This window comes from Colias croceus, chromosome 1 (genome assembly GCF_905220415.1).
Source record: "Colias croceus chromosome 1, ilColCroc2.1".
Classification (NCBI taxonomy): domain Eukaryota; kingdom Metazoa; phylum Arthropoda; class Insecta; order Lepidoptera; family Pieridae; genus Colias; species Colias croceus.
Genome location: NC_059537.1, coordinates 9,168,284 through 9,183,674, shown reverse-complemented (window position 1 = coordinate 9,183,674; position 15,391 = coordinate 9,168,284). Strand labels below are relative to the sequence as shown.

Sequence of the window (15,391 nt, the reverse complement as noted above, 5' to 3'; positions counted from 1 at the left end):
CGTAAATCATTTAAGGAAGAAGTATTAACTTCTTTCATTTTACAATAATTTAATAAAACTTATATATATCTACACTTGACTTACATGTATACGTACATGTGTAGGTACACGTACACAAATTGAAACTAATTCGTCTTAAATTTATGCTTATCTTCTAATATATAAAAATCAATGCCACTTTTCGTTGTAATTGCATAACTCGAGAACGGCTGAACCGATTTCGATAATTCTTTTTTTATTATATTCCTTGAAGTACGAGGATGGTTTTTATGTAGAGAAAACGTGAATATGTACCACGGGCGAAGCCGGGGCGGACCGCTAGTTTGACATACAATACAATCAATAGTGATTGAAGTCTCTGTTTGGACTGACGTCATAATTCTTGGTTGGACAAAACATTTGCTGAGGTTGTTGAATTGTGTATGATTGATTAAATATTAGTAACTTCCTCGTATATTCACGACCAAAAAGTATAAATATGAAAAAGTTACGTAATCATCAATTTAACGCCATGTTCAGAATAAGTTTTCTTGGTACGGTTTCGTGATAGTAGAGACAATTAAAAACCACGATACCATAACAAGAGCGCGAACTTTTCTCATATCAGATCTTTTCTGCTAACACGGAAAGTTTTCGTGTCAGTACTGTCGGCACAACGTATAAAACTTGAAGTATAAGAAAAGCAAAGATTGTAACGCCAAATAAAACGAGATTATTAGCAACGTGTTTTATATGAAAGAAAGTTTGTTATTCCAAATTAAGAACCTTTAGGCTGGTATACCTAATTAACATGTACCTATTTAGTTGTAATGATGATAATTTATACAGAATCAATCATTAGAAGACAAGTGAAAACTGCGTTAAAAATAAACGACTTCAAACTTGCACTTGCAACATTTACAAATACGGACAAAAATCTAATTTCTCCTTTTTTTGAAGTCGGTTAATAATAGACGCATACAACAATGAAACAAGCTTCACTATCTTATATAGGGTTAAATTCTGCATTTCAACCTTTATAATATAAAAGCTCATCAAAGATTTAATACTCGCTCCTTCTCTACCCATATTAACTGGCCGGCCATCGACTCTCAAACTTAATAGCAACAGTCCAATGAAGACCCGAGGTCAACTTCAAGATTCCAATAGAAATGGGCAGAGGTTCTTAATTGTACTAGTTAACTAGTGTACACACAAAAGTCTTCAAATATCTAGTTTCCAAATTACGTTTTGTCATATGAACCAAATTGGTTGGGGTAAATAATTTATTACAATAAAATACTGCATTATATACATTAGCAGTGCGTCCCAATCCCTGATTTATCTATACATATAATAAATCTGTAGAAGGGTCAATTCTGTACATTGAAAATATTGAAAGAATAAATAGCAGGGGGTGTTACTGGATCGATACCAAACTCAAATATGTGATTAAAAAAATTTTTGTCTGTCTGTCTGTCTGTCTGTCTGTCTGTCTGTATGTTCAGGCATCACGTGAAAAGTAACGGTTCGATTTCGATGAAACTTGGTATAATTATACCTTATTATCCTGGGCATAAAAAAGGATACTTTTTATGCCGGAAAAATACGTAGAAAAAAAAAGCGGACAGAGTCGCGGGCGGAAGCTAGTAGATAATAAAGATAGAATTAAACTTTTTAGAATAACGTAGCTTTATAAGATAACTAAAACTAGCATATAGTTATACCACTAACATATAGACATTCAATCATTTAAAAAAATTGTTTCGTGATTAAGTTAAACAAGTACGTTGGTACTAAAAACATTCCAATATTTCCTCTTTATAATATTAGTGTAAGTGCGTACGAAGGTTATAATAATTAATATCAATCAATACATTGTTTCTAGTTATTCAAGGAAACTTACACAATACACATGTACATCAAAGCATGTACTAATAAATATATTCAAATTATCCAGATGGCAGAAATATTTTAATTCTATAATAAATCAATATGAAATTATTTGTACCTACAGTTTATGTAGGAGCCAACTTCAACTGAAACCACTGAATAACTTCAACTGAAACCTAATCTTATCTAATTATACAGGTCTATATACACAGGTACAAGTCATATCTTCAAAAAGGCTATTCCAATTTTTATTGGACACTAGCGGTCCGCCCCGGCTTCGCCCGTGGTACATGTTTACGTTTTCTCTACATAAGAACCATCCTCGTACTTCAAGGAATATAATAAAAAAAGAATTATCTAAATCGGTTCAGCCGTTCTCGAGTTATACGCTTACCAACACATTTTGCGATTCATTTTTATATTATACCTAGATTAAAAGCGGTAGCTCTTGTTGTTATAAATAAAAATAGGTTTTATTATTGTTATTTTGTGTTGATAACATTTAATCCGTCAAGAATCACCGGTTCATGATTTAAGAACAATTGTTACCAAAAATATTATTAATTATTATCACAAGCCGTATATTTTAATGAACACTGTTCGTACATATAATAAACAGTCAATTCATATCTCTGAATTATAAATTCCTAGTAAGTAATTATTCTCTCCAGTCTAAAGGAACGGGGCTCTGCAATCATCTATTCTCGTCTTCATCTCAATCACAATAGAACTGTTGTTTACACTTGGGCTTATTGGTTTCCTGTTATATTATATGTTCCTAAGCTTGCCTTATGAATGCTTATATTGCGTTGAAAACATTATCGGTATGGAATTTCAAATTGGTTTCTAAGAATCTATACTCATTAAAATACATCGAGCCATTCGTCGTAAAATTAGAACACCTTATTACTAAATACTAGGTATGCTTTAACAAAACTGTTAATAAACTCAAAGAATAATACATGATTTACAATCTCTGCAAATTTGCAAACTCGAAACCATTTTTACTTCTCATGCGAAAATCGAGAATCGTGAATGGAAGTTACCACGTAAGTCTGGGACAATTAAACTCATTTTATACGAGCTACGTGGATCGTACGGGAAAAATAAAGAATTTATGTGCAAAATTTGATATCCTATTTTACCTATTTATGGGATTCATTTCATAAAATCCGGCATTTCAGAAAAAGGTTCAGAAAGCTTCATCAATTATATTTGATGGTTGTTTTCCAAGAGCTCCAGCGACGTCTAGTCAAGTCAGTTATTTCCACTGAAAATTTATAGTATGATGTTCATACTATGAACATATAGTTAATATCTATAGGTAGGTATAATTAATATATATAATACATACTTAAATTTCAAAATTTACAATTTGAAAAAAAGAATATTATCGTTTTCAGAATATAGGTACATAAATTTTCTCGCGCCACGCGTGCTAGCTAGAACGATGTGTGAAGTGTCGATTGTTACGATCACACAATGCAACTCTCTACATAATATGTACCTACTTATTATTAATAATCTTGAAAAGCATCTCTCCCATCAAACTTAATAATTATATATTATATTATAGATTATAGAGAGTTAAGTTTTTTTCTTGATGCTCGTGTTCAATAACAATTCATACTGCGCAGTATAAGCTAATGAAACTTGTCAGAAGTCTTAACAAAGTTGTTTATTCCAAATAAAAAAGCGGATCAATTCACGAGAATTAATTTCTGTATGCAAAGTCCACAAGTGAGATGCAACGGAGATGGCTGAAACGTCACCAGGAGAATTAAACGGAACAACTTCACAACAAGGCGAGTGAATCCAACGATATAACCATATTGTGAAACTTCTATCTAGTTTATCTTCAACTCGCTAACAATGTTAGTCTTCGTTTAATATTAATTTGATAATTAAATCGTGATATACTGATAGAAGGATTTGAGGGAAGCTAATTGATTGTTTATTGAACGAAAATATAATCATTTATATGATTTGTGACTTCATATTACAAATAGGTTAGGTTATAGGTAGGTACACAAAAACGGTTCCTACTTCAGTCCGTAATTTTTAAGTTGTTTTTTGTTGGTAGGTACTGCACGAGAACAGCAATCAAATGAAAACTTCTGAAGTTTGTAATGACTGGTTTCTAAACTTTATTGTTTTTGTTTTTATTTCTTTAATTCTTAGTTATTATGACCTGCTAGGTAAAATTTCGAATTTTCGAATTTCCCCTTTCAGAAAGTGGAAATCCGTTCGATGTATATCTATGTTTTTTCGGTAATGAACCCAATTTATACCACAATATGAAAGTTTCAGCAAAATAACAGCCGAGTACGTATGACAAGTGCAATTCGTTTTTTCATTTTTCACAAAAATGACGCTTCCTTCGGATACAAAGCCGTTTTATAGCCTCACAATGGGATTGTGTTCTTTCATCTACGGGCCTTTATAGCCCACCCGTCAGCTGCGGCATGCCAAAATTGAGACAGTTATAACTACGTACATTACCCGGCAATATTTAATAAAGCAATTTTATGACGCAGCAGAATTAGTTGTTCGCTCGGATTAAAAGCAAAAATTATTACATCATGGACTGGAAATGCAGCACAATTTCATCTAAATTACATCGTAAACAAACACCTAAATATAGACCTCGCGAAAATTGGCTGAAAGCCACTAAATGATTGAACTTTGTTCTGTTTCAGGAAAACGTCACTTTCGATTGATGTCTACTCAATTGGAAGATCTCTGTTTTTGGCGTTAGACAAGAAAATACATAATAATAACGTGTTTCTAATTTGTTTTTGTACTTTATAACTATTTATTACCAGTAGGTAAGTATTCTGTGTTATAAAAATAATACCTTGTTATAAAAAATACTATGTGCATGATACGATATGAAGTAGTTGAAACAACCTTAAGGTAGTGTTTGTGTAGTGTTTAATTCATAAATTATTTACAACTAACTAATACCGAAAAGTTGCATTCGTTTAGAATTTAGATAAAACATAATCTTGTCAGGCTACATTATTTATTGAGCAAACTCCATTAAAATAATCATTCTATTTAATATTCAATATTCATATACTACTCGAGGACATATTGGCAAGAATCGTAAATCGCATTCTTAAATACACATACGAACCTACAGTATTCACTCAAAGCATATTATAAAGCCAAGACAATCAAAATAAACAAGATCAAAATTTATCAAAGCATGTTCGTTCACTTTAGGATATCTCATAATAAATATTATAGGACCTCACTGACATGAAAAAAATTAAAATTTATAATTAATATAATCATTCAGCATTTACCAACTGACGAAGTGGACAACAGCTGGCGATAAGCATCCACTGATATGGGCTAATTTTATAGTCAATTTTGCAATATACATAAAAAAAATTATTTGGAAAATCCAAAAGTGCACGACTCATAATGCTCATTTAATTATGAAATATAAAAAATATATATATATATATATATATATAGATATACATTATACAGTCTTGTAGTTTTCGTTTTTTATTAATTGCAATTAAACGACACTGAATTAATTAATCATTCGCATTCAGTGACCTACAATCGTCGATTAGAATATTTAAAAAAAAAATTAACTCAAATGATGGATTTTTTCACAAGTTATAGTGTTTTCAGGTTTCACACATGACGGACAGGAAAAATGTTTGACCTATTTCGGTGTTTTTTTCCAATTCTATTGAAGTAAATCAATTTTTAAAAAGTATGGGATTAGTTAATCTCCATTAAATTATCTCGACAATAGTATGCAAAATATCTTGATTCCGTGAACTAAGAAGGCTATAATAATAAGAATAGCTGCAAAAATGAGGCGAAAAAAATTTTTCGATCGTAAAGCACTCTCTGATGCTTCGCATCGTCGTGCAATATACGTACACTAGGTACATATTAGTATCAGTTCGGTCACATATTACGACTTTGTAAATTGTAAGTATAGAGCAAAATCAAAGTCAAAAAAATAAAAAATCGTAATACCTAGTTATTTTTTTTTTAATATTTTGTGTTTTAATCTTCTTTAATTTGAGTGAGGATGTAACATAAAATATTGTCCCTGCAAAGCTTTATGCCTCCAATTACAGAATACGCTTAAACAAAACATTTGTTAAAAAAACATTGTTAAATTTTAACTCTTGATTGCGTAGTTGTGTTGAACCTTGAAAAACGTTAATAAGGAAGATAAAAGATAACATTAATTAACAATAAAAACAACTATGAAAAAACGTAGAGAGTAAACGGAGAATTTTAATATTTATCTTAGGGTCTTCTGATAGTAGTTACGCAATTTGTAGGACAATATGTCTGTTGAATTATATAAACATTAACTACCTAGGTAGGTAAGTGAAAACAAAAAAATCAGTTTATTAGTAATCATTTATGATGACCTCGTTATCGATACACTTTGGAAAGGGGGACTCTTTGAACCAACCATAGATTTTGTAGGACAAATATTTTTTCGAATAATTTAGGTAAGTAATTATCTTGAGATTGAACAAAAAAAAATCAGTTAGTAATAAATATTTGAGAACCATCAAATCAAAAAATTTTATCCTTGTTATCTCTGTTAGCTACCACAATCGAGAGTTTCGTACACGAAATTATTCGGTGTCTCATCAAAATAAAGCTACAAACGGAAAATCAGCTTGATAGTAGTCACTTGCAAAAATGGGCGATGTATCCCGAACTATACGATTTATGTTATGTGAAGAGAAGGAAAGTCAGCTGATGTTATGAATACTGATTCTGAACATTAAAATTTTAAAGAATTTTTGATTGATGGCGGTAATATAATAATGTTTATTTGATAAAGCATTCGTCTGTATATAGGTACGGTCGGTATGTCATATACCTTCCTAGGTTATTTGTTATTGATTGAATTAAGTATTGGCAAATGATAAAGTTAAACAGAAGAATAATTATACCTACCTAGGTAACTATGTATTAAATTAACGTCAATTGGTTTTAAAGTTGTAACACAATGTTATAGTTATGTAGGTAGGTATCTTATCAAAACATTTAACTATAGAGGCTCCTATACGCCGCTAACTGATTAAAATAAAAGATGAATGTTCATAATCATTTACGAAATTTATGAATAGGGAGGTAGGTAAGTACCTAAATGTATAAGTAGGTCCATAGTTATTAGGTAGGTAATAAATTGTAATGTAAATCTTATAGGAAAACATGAAAACTAAAGCCTGATTAAGCTTATGTGTTTCTTCGAATTCGGTACTACCTATGTTATTACTTATTACCCACATAAGGTAGGTACATAGCTACCATTATTAGCACCACAGCAAAGTGCAAGTTACCTATACCTACGATTCAGAAGGCATCTGTTTATTTCCAAAATTAGAGTTATTAAAAATAGTGTTGGTACAGTTGGCATACGTAGGTAGGTAGGTATTTTATAAACAAACAGTTTGTAACATAGGTAGGTAATAGGTAGGTAGGTAGGTAGGTATCTACGTTTAGAAAAACAGCATGAGCATCATTTTATCTCGCCTGTATCAATTATTGACATAAATGGAAAAAGATAGGTAGGTATGAGGAAAATAATTGTCCTCGTTGATTTATAATTAATTCATTGATATTGATATCAGTATAAAAGCGGTCAAAAATACCTACATGAAAATAACATAGGTACCTAGTACCTACCTACCTACGTAAATATTATTTTAATAAATGCATTAAAAAATTAGCATCTTTTAACTTAAAATAACATCACGAATTAGTTATGTCATTCCGTAGCTATAGGTGGCGTGACATTGGTACAGTTAGATAATGGTTTGCCTTATCTGTTTCCGATAATCTTATTTACTTCATAGAAAAAAAAATAGTAAACAATAATGCAATGCTTTAAAAACCTGTTTTAAAAAGCAGCAAGCAGAGAACGTAATAAACCAATAAAAATAAATACAATTAACTCGTGACCAATGCTACAAAAAACAAACAAAACAAAGCTTAAACCTCAAAGGATACCTACGCATTGGAATCTTAACTTCGTACACAATAAAACATATCAGCCACACTTAATATTATGTTGTACAGATTTTAATAAATAACTACAAATACTATAGAAAATCATACATGCAGCTATAAACATTAAAATCAGTAACATTTAAAGGATCACGTCATTCAACTTATTAAAATTCTAACACTTACTCGTTGTTACAGCTCCAGTTGTATTTGAGCCTGATACTCCAAAAACATTAATGTACATGACACAAATAAATATACACCACCACATATTGGAACAATATTTGGGGGCTGCCCGTCGACAGCCCACCAAAAAGAACATTATTCGTTCTTAGATAAACTTTCGTTTTTGACAGCACACAAGAATCACACAAATAAATCCAAAAACTGTAAGCAATATTGCGTTTTCAATAATAATACTCGTCTATACAACAAATGTCACTGTTGTGTATATAATTTATCACACAATTATAATGATAAGTATTCACGATATATTTTGAGGTTATTTTTACGTGCCACTAGTGCGAGCGCGATGGCGAATGTCGATTGTCTTGTCGTAGGAGACAGGCAGGTGTGAGATGGGTGCCGGTCCTGCCTCTAGATGGCGATAGCGGCGCACGCGTGACGTAGTTCAGTTTTGGCGGACGGCAAATGTACACCGTCGAGTGCAGCGGCGCTGTACTGTTAATTTCGTCGTGAGCATTCATTTATTAAACTCACTGTATTATTAATATATTAGGATGTGAATATATAACTTTCATTAACGCGAGGTATTTCAACGCGAGGCAAGATTGGAGGTGAGGTGTGCGGGGCCGTTCGCGTGACACGCGCTCCTCGCGCTCCTCGCGTCGTTTGTTTTTCGTAATGTTAGCGCTATGCCACAGTGTAAAATACTTATATCAAAAGTAAATTGTGATCAATTTTTATTATGTAAGCAATGTAAAAGTGTTTGTGTCAGATTGTAAATATAAAAGTAAATAAAGAAATCATTTACAACTTTATAAACTGAGATAAGTAGGTACTAGGAATTTATTAATTAGCACAACATAATTATGGAAGTACTTGGTGTAACTAATAAATATTACTTGCTGCTACCAGTAGAAGCTTAGAGTATTATATTAGAATAGTATAGAGCGCGTGTATTACAATATAACTACAATACTACAACAATCTACAAAAATGGTCTGATATTATTTCTTCGTAAAATTATAAAAAAAAAAGTTTTATTGAAAAATATAAATATCGCTAATTTCTGAACATTTTCACTCATAACATTTTTATTTATAGTTCTATGACAAAAAGTTACTGGACCAAAATTGTAGAAAATTTAATTTGCAACAAATAATGTTGACAATTTTTTTTTATCAGATTAATAGTTTAAGAGATATATCATAAAAACCATATTAAGCGCTATTTTTAAGATGGCGGCCGTGGGACAAGGGTGGCGACCCCACAAACTTGGTGATAGCTTCACACTAACCCCCCCTACACATCAAAAAAATAAAATGCGTCCTCCTAAAAAACGCAACCCCAAATGTAACTTTTCAATGAACTATAATAACAATGATTATGAACTAACTATTATCATCTATTATACAGTAAAAGTTCCTTATTCGCGCTTCCTTTATTCGCGTTTTCACTATTCGGGAATTAAAAAAATGCGACCCAATTTCTATATTCGCGACTAAAAATTTTTTTATTCGCGGATTTAATAAGTACATACATAATAATAAAATTATTCCAATAGGTATCTAACACAATATCCTTGTCAAATGGACTAATAAGAAAGTAAAATAGATCTTATTACAAGTTAGCCTAAAGTACATAATATTATGTTGTTAATTAATGATATCGCCGAGGCCTTTGACCCAAGCCGCCTTTGTCGCAAGCCGCCTTTGCCGCGATTGATGTTTTTGAGAATGTAAATAAACAGAATGGAAGCAACCTTATAACTCAATAAATAAAGTATATTTTTAAATGTAGTTCCGTTTATAGTAAAAGCCGCTTTGCGTGTTTTATAGGTTTCGTCTTTCACATTCGTTACAAAAATAATTGTGATCGAGTAACGTCTACTGCACTCTTCCTAGTTTATAAATTTATAATGTCAACTAAAAAAAATGAGACACGAAAAAAATCTCAATCGTCACCTAGGAACGTATAACGTAGAACCTATAATCCCATATAATAATTACCATTCCGTATTCACGGTTTCTGTATTCGAGGCATATATTTTATGGAACATATACCCCGCCAATAAGGAACTTTTACTGTAGTGATTAATAATTATTATTAGTCAATAATCATTATTATTTGACTATTATCAATTATTTTTTAACAAATAATCATTATTGTTTTTTTCCTTAAAATAAACAACTGTAATTAATAATTATACCCCAAAATTATGCAAATAATACACCAATTACGTAATAATAATCCATACTAATATTATAAATGCGAACGTAACTCTGTCTGTCTGTCTGTTACTCAATCACGCCTAAACTACTGAACCAATTTGCATGAAATTTGGTATAGAGATATTTTGATACCCGAGAAAAGGCATAGGCTACCTTTTATTGCGAAATATGTACCACGGGCGAAGCCGGGGCGGACCACTAGTATTATATATATAAAACAAATTATTATAAACTAAACTCTTATTTCACAGTAACGCAGCTTTTATCGTTTTGAAATAAAAGCATACGAGGTGAAACTTTATGACCAACTGATATTTTTATTCTGTGGCATCAAGTAACTACGTTTTTATCATATTACTCAATTTACATACTAGTTCTCTTTTCCTGTCCTTTTTTGTGATACTGACACTGCTTTCTTCCGAATTTTGTTTGTTTTGTTACCCATTTTCAATAATTTATCTTTACTCAAAACTTAAAATCGAGCGGAGATAATTTGACACAGGTCCTACGTTAGCAAGCGCCTGATCAGGACTGGCGGGGTAGCGGGCAGCGCGGTTTGTAAAGAAAACGCTGGGCAACGTTAAGTTCTGAGATATAATATGTATTTAATAATTACAGGGCTTCAGTAGAAAACCAAAATTTAGCACGTTTTCTGCAGTACATCAAAATACATATCCTTATATAAAAATTATTTCCAAAATCAGAAATTTCATTAATAAATAATTCGTTTTCGATCTTTATTTTAGCCTATTTTTATGATTTTATATGATCGAACAAAATACACGTGGTTGTGTAACAAATTAGCACACTTTTTAGGAAATATCTTGAAGTGTATTGATTATTTTTTCTAGAAGCGTCATATAATTGCAAATACATGAAAAATTTGATCTTGCAAACCAATTTTACTCCGCTTCGCTGAAAGGACTCCCCTTAATTCAGAATTTCTAGAATAATTGTGAAGTTTTCCTTATTTTTCAGGCGGTAACTACCTACTGTCCTTTACTGAAAATTACAGACGATACAATTGATAGAATTTATTACATAAAATACATTATTATATTATGGAACTCATTGGTTGTATTATATGATATTTTTAATTTTTATTTTATAAAATTCTGGCATTAATGTACCTAGTACCTACCTACTGAATTTTATTTTTTTCTTTTGCAAATAATTTATTTACTTAAATAGGTACCTAAATGGAATGTTATTACGTATTTCCAATCTTATTTATTCCAGTGTTAGAACGCAATGGACTGTGAAGATCAATCTGTGTAATCCAACCCTTACGCGGGGTAGCATTGCGCGCGCATCTCCCGCGTCTCCTACTGGAGGTGCGGGGGGCGTGGCCCCCGCACGCACGTAGGTACACTACGCAACCAGGAGCTGTGATGCTGACTGTCGGTTATTTTATCTGTAAATTAAAAAAAAAAGACGTGTGGCACTCGGAGACTGTCGCGGTAAAGCTGTTGCATGCTATTCCTTCAAGCCACACCTCCGCCCATCGGAGTGGGGAGCGTGAGGTTTTTCGTTACGGAATTTCTGGATTCGGTCCCCGCGCTCAAGGCCCGCGATAGAAGCTATGCAATAGCTTAAAAAAAATATGTGTGGCACTCGGGGAATGCCGCGGTAAAGCTATATTGCATAATTTGCATAGCATGCCTTCAAGCCGTAGGTACACCTCCGTGCCTGTCGGAGTGGGGAGCGTGAGGTTTTTCGTTACGAAATTTCTGGATTCGGTCCCCGCGCTCAAGGCCCGCGATAGAAGCTATGCAATAGCTTAAAAAAAAGAAGTTTGACAGTTACCTGGTGCCAAAATATTGCCAAAATAAATACGTTGAATTGATTTGCACCATTATGCCCAATAGTTAGGAAGATCATATTTTTCATAATTTTAATTATCAAAACATAGGAAAAATCTTACATTCAATTTTCTAAGTGCGTGTTATGATTTGCTTTGCTTGCATATACCTAGGTAGGTTGCAGAGGTCTACAGACCGTTTTAAGCATATTATTTCTTATCTGTGTTGACACACACGCCACTCAAAATTATGAAAGGCGATGCAAATTTTCCGTCATTTTAATAAACGGGATAATTGTGCTTGAATGCCAACCAAGCGTTTAATAATATTGTTACCTTCACGAAATTAAACTGGTCAATTGAGAGCTTCGTTACTGTTACCCTTTTACCCTTAGCTTTTACCTCACTTTTTAATTTTTGAATAACAATAACTTTATATGTGTAACAATTTTTCATAAATTACAATAAAATTAAAAAAAAACGATGGAGATACAGAATTGTTTGTTTAATCACCTTTTTACCCAATTACCTTATTAGCACATTTTTTTCTTAGCGAATTAAATAATAAGTTATTTTTTTACAACTAACGAGAAAATAAAATATTGTATTTATATAAAATAGGTGAGTACATCATTTACCTGGCCTTAATGGAAACTATTTCTAAAATAATAATAGTTTAAAAAAACTAAAAAACACGCTTTTTATAGAAAACCGAACTAAAAAATAGAAAATTTTATCAAATTAGTGTATTGTCATCGGTCCTCAATATATCTACAAAGTTTGAACGAAATCTGGCCGTTTAAAGTGGGTCAAAATCGCGCCCAAAGAAGTTGGTTACAAACAAACATACAAACATACAGGTGAAGCTAATATAAAGCGTGTAAAAAAAACAATTTGAATGTTTATAAATAAAATTATCAATGATAAGGTGTATCATAGCATAGCATAATGCAATTTTAAACTTTCTTCTACTTTTGCCTTCCCGGTCCCAATAGCGAAGTATTCTGCCAGTCCAATGCTAAATAAATGAATGTGCAAATCTAATAGATATTTTATTTCAATGACTACGATTTGTTACCTATTTATTGGCTGCTCTGTGCTGAAGAGGATGATAAAAGAGGCTTCAAACGCGGATAAGAAACAGAAAGCATATTTAAATGATAATATAACGAAACGGTATAAACTTAATAATTAATTTAATCTTTATATTTGTGAACGTGAAATGTGACTCGAATTATGAGTACATAGGCAATCTAAATTAGGAAGCAGTGAAGTTAACAAAAATAAAAGAAAACGTGGTTAAATAAAGCGAATGTTAAAAAGGACTACCTAACTCACAAGCATTGACGTTTGCGACGTCTAAGATCGTATTTTTCTTTTTACTTCGTCTTTACGAAGAAAGACTTAACTTACGATGTCCCTTGTGGCACCTTTTACAATCTATGTGTTCGTTATAAGAGATACATAGGTATGTACATAACTTTTATTATCATGTACGTGAGATTAATATTTATAAAGCAATAAAAAATCAAATCAGGCAAAGTTTTATTTGGTTCAATCAATACAGTCACCATAATAGAAGTAGGTACCAACAACAACCAATGAGGAAATTCGTAACGCTGTTATAGATTATTTTATGTACTTAAAGCACATAAAACCAATATATAGGTACGATATTATAATACGAATAGCCTTTCATAAATAATAATTTGATCGATTACGTCATTAACAGTAATCTCCTTTACTTTCACTTTATTTGACGAAATGGAAGTAAGTAGGTATGATGATGTGATTAAAATTAATTATTCAAGTGTATTTTAATTGTGAGTTTGTATGTGGCGTCTAATCACCGGAAACTATTCCTAGAAGAACCAGATAAAATTGCTTAGGTCATTTTAATTAGAATAAAGTTTACGTACATGTGTTAAAATAAATAGCTTATTTAATTCCAGGAATCTATAGGAAGTCTTGCAGAGGTTATTTTGGTCGAGAAAACATACGCCTGTTCTGGCAATTGTTGGAAATGCTTTGTGTAAGTATAATAATATACAATCGATTTTTATACCTAAATTATTTTTCCTTCTATCTTCCTGTATTGAAGACTGAAGTTGATGAAATTAATGAAGTCGGATTGTGGCCAATTTTTTAAATGTTTATATCTTCTACGCAGAGAAAAGTTTATTTATTTAATTTTTTCGTAATATCAAATTTGGACTGTGCTTTAGTCTATTTGCTCGTACGGTTTCCACATAAAAAGTACCTGACAGTCACTCCAATTTAAACAAACAGACACCTTTCATACTTCCACTTGTATACGTAGTATATTATTATTAGTCTGTGCTTCCACATACCTAAGTAGGATTAAAAACGCCAATTCAATTTATAAAAAGGGTATGTATCATGTTACGATGTCTATGTTACCGTAATAGGTACCCACCAAAAACATAAATGTAAAAATTGGAGCCGAGTTCAATCGTTGACTTAATTTGCCAAAAAAAGGAATGAGATCTAAATGTGTGCCAAGTTCTGCAGACAGTCCAGAAATTTATTTACAAAGATGTATTAAGTTCTTAGGTTGACTGAAAACTCAATTGTTTTATTTTCCCTTAGAGAACAATGTTTATTCCAAAATATAACTTTTTTAACTTGAATAATATAATTATTTTCACAAAGCAAACAACTAATGACCTATTGAACCCCATAAATTTGATGAGGCTAGTTTTACATACCTACTGTTTATATTTTGTGAGGTTCTAAAAACTAGCCTCATCAAATTATGGGGTTCAATAGGTCATTAGTTGTTTGCTTTGTGAAAATAATTAAATTGTTCAAGTTAAAAAAGTTATATTTTGGAATAAACATTGTTCTCTAAGGGAAAATAAAACAATTGAGTTTTCAGTCAACCTAAGAACTTAATACATCTTTGTAAATAAATTTCTGGACTGTCTGCAGAACTTGGCACACATTTAGATCTCATTCCTTTTTTTGGCAAATTAAGTCAACGATTGAACTCGGCTCCAATTTTTACATTTATGTTTTTGGTGGGATATCATTACTTTTTGTACAGAAAATTACTCTGCAAATTTGATTTACTTTATGAATATAATACTTTTTATATACGATTTTTTTTTTATTTTTTCTTGCGGTTTCTCTGTATGGTTTGTTTAGTATTATTTTCTATATTTTCTTGTATGTTATGAATGTCAGCACACATTGCCCCGTCATTATCTGCAATTTTTTAAACTCGTTTTCTGTTTAAAAGATTACATGATTTTCTAAACATCCAGTGCGAATT

At 31.6% G+C, this 15,391-nt stretch overlaps 1 protein-coding gene across 6 annotated transcripts in view; it reads right to left on the bottom strand.

The window, feature by feature from the left end:
- LOC123691498 (low-density lipoprotein receptor-like) overlaps nucleotides 1-8,432 on the bottom strand; it is a 174,250-nt gene extending 165,818 nt beyond the window's left edge. For all 6 annotated transcript variants that reach the window (XM_045635929.1, XM_045635961.1, XM_045635921.1 and 3 more), the window contains exon 1: nucleotides 8,068-8,432. In XM_045635929.1, the coding sequence (XP_045491885.1) occupies nucleotides 8,068-8,203 (136 nt within the window). In that variant the 5' untranslated portion in view covers nucleotides 8,204-8,432. The remainder of the gene's footprint in view (nucleotides 1-8,067) is intronic.
- Nucleotides 8,433-15,391: the final 6,959 nt, after the last annotated feature.